The sequence below is a fragment of the Epinephelus lanceolatus genome, chromosome 18, assembly GCF_041903045.1.
Source record: "Epinephelus lanceolatus isolate andai-2023 chromosome 18, ASM4190304v1, whole genome shotgun sequence".
Lineage (NCBI taxonomy): Eukaryota > Metazoa > Chordata > Actinopteri > Perciformes > Serranidae > Epinephelus > Epinephelus lanceolatus.
In genome coordinates, this window is record NC_135751.1 from 41,051,335 (window position 1) to 41,059,375 (window position 8,041).

General features: G+C 42.9%; 1 protein-coding gene across 1 annotated transcript; it reads left to right on the top strand.

The window, feature by feature from the left end:
* Window positions 1–4,069: 4,069 nt before the first annotated feature.
* On the top strand, window positions 4,070–7,992 carry gadd45gip1 (growth arrest and DNA-damage-inducible, gamma interacting protein 1). Its single transcript, XM_033645568.2, has 2 exons — window positions 4,070–4,491; window positions 7,474–7,992. The coding sequence occupies exons 1-2, from the start codon at window positions 4,103–4,105 to the stop codon at window positions 7,769–7,771; spliced, it is 687 nt and encodes a 228-aa protein (XP_033501459.1). The 5' UTR covers window positions 4,070–4,102; the 3' UTR covers window positions 7,772–7,992.
* Window positions 7,993–8,041: the final 49 nt, after the last annotated feature.

Sequence of the window (8,041 nt, forward strand, 5' to 3'; positions counted from 1 at the left end):
ACATAACTTGTTTCTTCATGTGCAACATGTTAGTCTGGAGGTTTAAACTGGTGTCCTCTCACAGAGTTGGTGATTCAAACTAAACTTTCATCTGAGTTCAGACTGTTTACTTACAGCACAGCTACACTCACAGATAACTGAGCCTCCTACCTGCCTGTCAAACACCATCAACCCACAAACCTTCTCCAGTCCGGACAGAGTGGAGTAAGGATAGACCGATACATCGGCCGGCCAATATATCGGGCCGATATTTGAGTTTTTTACTTGTATCGGCATCGGCCGATACGCATGTGGGTTCACGGATTTATTTTTCCCTGGCACTTTTTTTCATTTGAAAGTATGTGGTTAAGTTGAACAAAGCTGTTGAATCCTACTGTGTACAGTAGTTGTTTTATTTATGCTTCAGCTTAAATATCTGTTTATTTTATAAAGACATTACTGAAAGATTTAAGAGCACTGAACTCTTTTTTTATTTGAATGTATAATAATAATAATATTCTACCTGTTCTACCTCAACTTTCCATCGTGTTTTAGTATTTTTTACTGTTCAATAAATGTTTCTTATTTTAAACTTGAGACCTGTAATATTTGTTATCATTGTGTCATTTTTTTTTATGTAAATTGAGGGAGCAAAAGCAGTATCGGCCCCAAATATCGGCTCAAGAAAATCCATAATCGGTCATCGGCTAAGGGTGATGGAAAAAAATCGGTATCGGCATCGGCCCTAAATAATCCATATCGGTCTATCCCTAGAGTGGAGTCCTGCGGGGTGAAGCTGTGAAGGCTGCGAGCGGAGCTAGCTGCTAACAGCCACCGCTCTAACTAACAAACTCTACAAATCCATTCAGCAGCTCCACCATCCACAGTCAGACACACACGGCTGATTATTTACTGCTGAGTTACAGCTCACAACTTGCACCAACCCAAACATCCTGGTGCAGACTATTTACTGGAGTTTCCCAGCCTGTCGCTCATCAGGCATCTGAAGATCATTACAAGCACGGCTGTTCTCGGCTCTCAGTGTCCGATAGTCCACCATGAACATTTTTATCAGGTCTCGTCAGCGAACATGAAACATAGATTTTGTCTTAGTTTTAATTATTAAGATCTATTTTTCGTGTGTCATCGTCCTGTTTTCACCATGAAAAAAAACTCATGGTGTTCGTCAACGAAATTAAGACTGTGCTGGTCTGAGTTGCCGAGTGTGTGAGATATCAGCCGTAGAGATGTCTGCCTTCATGCATCTTCTGCGAGCTCACGTAGCACCACTGAGCTCGCTAATGTTAGAGCTCAGCTGAGGAGGACACCATCAGTGTTTATATCTTGCGAGCTTCTCAGCCATGAGTAGATGCACGTTTCCTGTTTAGTTCGGTAGAAAGAAAATAGCTCCTAAATGAAACTGCAGCTGATATCTCCAACACTCAGGAACTCACTAATGTAGACTGATAAATAACATACAGGTACGAGATAACATATGTATTTTGATTTGGAGGTGAACTGTGCCATTAAGAGACCAGATATGGTCTTGCACATCTGACCAACAATGAAGGTCAACGTGTGACCTGTGCTTGTTCCACTTAGAGAAACTAAATCTTCTCTGTACCACTGCAGCAGCCTCTCATTACTTCACTACAAATATACAGCTCTGTGTAGGAGCAGATGCAGATTAAAGAGGTAATGGAGTAATAACTCAGGTGAGTACGTTCAAGGCTACACAACTTCCCTAAACATGTATTAATACACCACCCATCCCTCCTACTCACACACTCACTCAGAAATAGACCTGTCATCTTGCCACCATCCCCTTATCGTCTAACTGCTAACAAGCCTATTTGCCTGTGACTGACGTTGATGTGATCCCTAAAGCCCCGGGCTTGGCACCAGATCGCTCCTAAGCCAAATTAAGCCTCCGTCATGCCCACCCCCACCTCCAGCCGAGTGCTACCCCTGCCATGGGAACCCTAAATCTTTAATGACGATGGAGAGCTCTGCGCGCTCCCACGACACAAAAGCGATGACATCTGTCTCTGTAAGTGCTGCACTCCAGAGCAACCCCATTTGTTCTATCTCTGCTTCTTGAAAAGAAATCAAATCTAAAAGTTGAGGGAGGGTGGAGGCTGCTAAAAGAGGAAGGAGGAGGTGGAGCTAAGGAGGTTTAAAACAAAGATCCTCTCTTTCAAAGGAGGTTTATTTCCCTGCCCAGTGGCCCTTAAATGTTCAAAGAAGGTGTTAAAGAGTCTCAGCTCCCCTCCTCGCTCTGGTGCTCTGGCTACGGCCCACCTGCTCACAACTACCTCCAAGTCAACGGGGACGTTCACTGAAAAACATCCACGCTGACTTTAACTCCTGAAAGTCACGGGGTTCAATTTTCCAGTACAACCAAACCTAAAAACAATCACTTCTTAGGAAACGCTGTAAAATAAAAACGTCTGAAACTGATGTGATACAGCGACCGCACGGTCATGATCTAGTACTGTCCTGCGGGAACATGAACCTCAGGGGGTCTTGACCAAGTATCCACTGGTCAGTGAAGATGTAAAAATACATACTAACACCGTGTTTCCCCATGACGCCGCCGTACGCTGTTCAACAATAACGGTGACTGGTCACGTATCATGGTGATGTGAAAGGATGGCTTTTTTCATCAGCGTCTGACGCCAGAAGTCACAGGTCAAGTGCCAGATATCGACGACTTCAGAGTGAGACCGCGCTGGATTCGTCCCACATCTGACCACCTTAAAAACTGTAAAGTTCTCCATCTTCTTTGCCCATAGACTGTGATGGATGCAGCCGCTGTGACATCACCCATTGGTTTGTGGACTCCAGTAGAGGGCTGCAGGGATGATGTTTTTTTGTAGGGCAACACAGAAGTTCTCTTTGCCCTGGTTCCCTCAACACAAAGGCCAAAAGACAAACTTTCTGAAGCGTGAATGTAGTCGCCGGAAGTAAAAAGCTAACACTAGGCAATAAATGGCCTAAACTTTGGTCGCAGGACTTTAAAACCACCACCACAACAAGGCTGTAAAGACGTGTTCAGCGTGATGACGTTCTGTAGTCTCATTCAACCCCCTGTTAGCAACGGCCTTTGATGAGACACCTAAAAGCTTCAAAATTTACAAGTGGGGTATTTTATGTCGTAGAACCAAATCTGAAAGTCTCTCCGGCTTGTGTGATACACAGACTTTATTTGAGGCATCTAACAAAAAAAACATTGAAAAAGCTATTTTATTTCATCATTTTAATTCATTTTTTTTTAAATAAACAGGCCTAATTAAACACCAAGACTGGCATTACGCAAAACCTCATTTGGTCAGCCAGTCGTCTCTGTTAAAAAAAAACAACTATGGAACTCTCTATAAACTGAATTGAATGCAGCACAATTTCAATGTTTTTTTAGAGGTGTTAAATCATGGCAACATTGTTCTCCCACCTAATACCTCTGTAGACACACCTGCACGTTGTAGATGTATTTGTGGTGTACTTCATTTTCTTTTTCTATTCAACTTTTAAAAATCATACTGTGCACAGGTGTTACAATGTGACTATGGTGTCCATGTCAAATAAAGTAAACTAACTACTTCCTCCACCACTTAAAATGTCAAAACAATAAAAATGGTTAAAAACAATTCCTCAGACATCGAAGCAAAGTCTTCAAACTGCTTGTTTCTTTAAACAGTCCAGGACATTTAATTTAAATTGATGTAAGAAAAGAGAAAAGACGCAAACAACACTTTTGAGAAGATGGAAATACAGAATGGTTGCTATTTTTGCTCAACAATTGATAAACACTACATTAATAATTAAAATCTTCGTCGAATAATTTTCTGTAGATCAACTAACTGACTTGTAGATTGGTTGTTTCAACACCATCATCCTTTTGGATTTCTTTTGTGTCATACACTAACTTAAAGTAACTCCTGTGTTTTATTAAAAGCAGTTTTAGTCAACTTTTTTGTATTAACATATTCCGTATAACTGAAGTGTGATGTTTTATTGTGTAGACAAACATTTGAGAGCACATGGACTCACCTGCCGTGGCGAGCAGGCACTGCGGCGGTCACCTCTGTCTCCTCTCCGGGGTCCTTCTTGTTGAGGAAGAAAAATGGCGGCGTCCATGCTATGCTGCAGGACGGCAATGTTATGTCGGACTTTTAAGGGACTTTCATGTTCAAAACCTGTACTTTCCGCGTCCTCTCTGCTGCAGACAGCGTCCTATAACCCCAGACCATTAAAGCTCAACCTCCGTGATCCGTACATCCCGGACAAGGACAGCCAGAAGACACCGGAGTGGCAGAAGTCGGCCCGGTACGACAGGAAGCTGTTCGGTCGGTACGGGTCGGCGTCGGGCATCGATCCTGCCTCTCTGTGGCCCAGCGACGAGGAGCTGGACAAGATCATCGCAGAGGAGAAGGAGTGGCACCCTCCGCTAGACGTGATGCTGAAGAACATCGAGGTCAGGGAGAAGGAGGAAACCAAGAAGCGGCTGGAGAGGTGAGACATGCTAACGTAGCTAACGGCTAATGCGTCCATTATCGGACAGCTGGTTAGCCTGACCGCAGTTCTGTTGACTCTCAGTGTAGCTCTGTGCTAGCATGAATATAACAGGTCAGGATGTGTTACCTCCTGTTTACAAGTACTCACATCTTTTACTTAAGTAAAAATACTAATACCTAGTGAGGTACTGCATCAAGTAGGACTACTCAGTTAGCCAGGCAACTGCCACAACAGCTCCATCAGCTTCTTTGTTAATAAATGGTAATAATCAATACTTATGACTAATAAATGAGGCAATGAACAATCAATTAATTGGCCTTACACTTTGTGTTTACAGCACAGATCTATACAATCAGCACAGGTTAAAGGTGGACACCAAAGATCAACGCCACCAGTTCAGTCAGTATCCAGAAGAATGTTATGTCACAGTGAAGTTGACCTTTGACCTTTTAGCTATATAATGTCATCACTTCATTATTTTATCCTATTAGACATGTGTGTGATATACTGTCATAATTACCGACCACCATATTCCAGTCAGTTCATTCGCAAGTCCAAGTGGACGTTTGCGCCAAAGTTGGGGAAATTCCCTGAAAACCAGAAGACATAACGCCTCCAGCCCTGGCCATCGCCGGCGTACAAAATCATTCTATTGCTTTTATGGCACTAACGTGTTTGTATTTCCGTAATTAACGACAGAAAAATGGCAAAAAATGAATGAAACCACTTGAACTCACAAGAGAGATGAAACAAGTCCCCTCAGACCGCAGTATGGATCAGGCTCCAAATAGGCTGGATCCTACATTCCCCATCATGCAAGTGGGAAGCACCTTTAATATAATAAGATGCTGTCAACATACTGCAAGGAATGTTTCAAACAAATAAGTTCCCTGACGTTTAACAGAAATTTAAACCTGGATTAGATGACAGAAAGCAAGAAAAATTTCAGAAAACAGTCAAAATTTAATTAAAAATAAACTACAAAGTTCAGAGTTCCCACGGTCGTGGAAAACCTGGTGACGTCATGGAATTTCACAGTTACATTTTCTAGGCCTGGATAAGTCATCGTTGTGTGTAATGAAAGTGTGACAGTAATCCTCCATGGATTACCTTCCAAATATTTTAACATAGCAGCAAATTTATTATCTGTAGCTGTCGATGTTACGCTTTATATGCATCGATGTGTGAAAACATTTTATTTACCATCACATACGTTTCTTCATTTTCTCCCCGTGTTCAGTCTCTTTCTTCAGCTACGCCAGCTCGCTGAAAATTTGTTTGAATGGAGTTTGAATGTTTGATATGTTTGAAAAACACCCGGCAAGCGGGGCAAGAGAATAAATTGTCAGGGGTCCTTGAAAAGTCGCAGAAATTTTTTGATATTTTGTCCATGAAATTGTGTGGGAACCCTGAAGATCAAACATCGTATATTGTAAGGGCCATTTAGATCTTGTTATTTGCTTTGCATCATGCGTCATGAACATTGCACATTGTTCTAGAAAACATAACAATTAAACAATATTCTTTAAGGAAAATAAATCTTTAGGAAATGTACCTGATTATCACAGCCTTTTAATTAAAAAAGTTAAACAACGTAAAACCGAGATAAAGCAGCAAACTAAACAAGAGGCAGTTGATTTATTGTTGTTATTGATGTGCATGTACTGATGTTAAAGTGTATGTTGAGAAAAGATGGGGGGGTGGGGCAGAAATCTGGAAAAGCGAAAAAAGCGAAAAACCTTCCTGCAGCTCTCCTCTCTGTCCTAAGCCCCTCCCACTAGACGACCACAGGCATCTGCACACGTTTCATACAGTAACCCAGTGCTTCTTATACATTGGTTCATTTAATCTGTTTTCATTGTGGAGCTCTTTCTCTGTTTATCAGACCACAGATGAAACAAGAAGCTGGTAGACACCTCACGGTCTCTCCGCCTTGCTCCCCGCCCTGTGGACTGCTTCACCGGGAGAACAGGCAGCACCTCTGAATATGGAGCTACGATCAGCAGCTATAATGGCTCAAATTCAGCCAGCGTTGGATGTCACAGCAGGCTGGTGGCCAACAGCAGCAGCACCGGGTCAAACCAGTGTAACAGCAGCAACAGAAAGTTTGCTGATCAGAGATCAAAGTTTGGGATGTCGGGGTAGTCCAGTCCCCCAGAGCTAGGGTTTGTGCTTGATGGATTTGAGTTGCTGTGGCCGCTAACTGGAGCTGCTGCCCACTCAACTCCCAGTCAGGTAGTCTGTAGCGGCGGGGACTGAGGCGGAGGACACGCTACGATTTGAGGCTTGAACTTCAGTCTGTCTCCTTTTTTTGGGTTGCTTTGCAGTGTCGGCAGTTGCTGCCAATGCTGGAGTAGCAACTTTTTCTTCAGGATTCTCTGCCATTGAATCAGGTTTTCACCGTCTGACAGGACGTGCACGCACATCTGCATTTGTAGAACAGCCAATAGGAACGCCCTCTCTCTGAAATGACCTGTGATTAGTCAAAGTCTCTCGTCTCTTAGATTTTCTAAAACCTGAAAACAGAGCCAAGAGGAGGTGCAGGAGTCCAGTTTTCCTTCAGACCACTTGAATTACAATATGCTCAAAGTTTATTATGGGAAATTTACCCAATGGCATCAAAACAAAACTTCCTACCACAGTTTTAATGTGCATGGTCCCAAATAAATAACAGGTATCGATGTGTATGCGTGTGCTGTATTTCTTCATTGTCATTTTAGTACAGGCTGTGGAATATGGACGGACAGACTTGTCCTGGGCCGAAAGAGATCCAAATAAAAACACGAGGAAGAGGAAGAGACGAGATCATGATCTGAGTTATTACAATTCATCGTGCGAGGAACATGAACCGTACCAAATGTCACAGCAATCCATCTCATAGTTGTGGAGACATAATCTGAACCAAGCGAGCATTGTGCAGCTATGCATCATGCACCACATGAACATCTGTTATACTAATCTTTTCCATTTCCATCGCAGGGAGAAGCTCATAGCAGCTAACATGGCCAAAATGCCCAAGATGATAGCTGACTGGCGCAAAGAGAAGCGTGAAGCCAAGCTCAAGCTGAAGGCGGAGAAAGCTCGCCGTGCAAAGTTGCTGGTCGAGGCCAGAGAGCGTTTTGGCTACAACGTGGACCCCCGCAGCCCCAGGTTCTTGGAACTTATTGCTGAAATCGAAAAGGAAGACAAGAGGAAGAAGAAACTCCAGAAACGCAGACAGAGAGAGGAGCAGGTATCGGCGGCACCCCCCGTCACACCTCCTGCTGCCTCCTCGTAGTCTTGGACTGAGTCATTTCAGATAGAACTATCTGCTGGGCCTCGGTCGAACTGTGTTGAATGAGATGGACGGTGTGCTGCAGCTCAGTCGGATATTTAAGAGTTTCTAAGTTACAGTTCCTGTTTGTGTTGTCTCATGTTCCCTTTAAAGAAAACACCATCCATGATCTTTTTCTTCTGTAAAAAATGACCTGAAATAAATTAATTTCTTTACAAACTGAATTTTGTCTAAAATATTCTTAAAGGAAGAAGATGAATATTACAAGATGAC

Coding starts and splice junctions, on each gene's coding strand:
- gadd45gip1 (XM_033645568.2), top strand. CDS start 4,103: ATGGCGGCGTCCATGCTATGCTGCAGGACGGCAATGTTATGTCGGACT. Junction 4,492..7,473: donor ACCAAGAAGCGGCTGGAGAG/GTGAGACATGCT, acceptor TTTCCATCGCAG/GGAGAAGCTCATAGCAGCTA.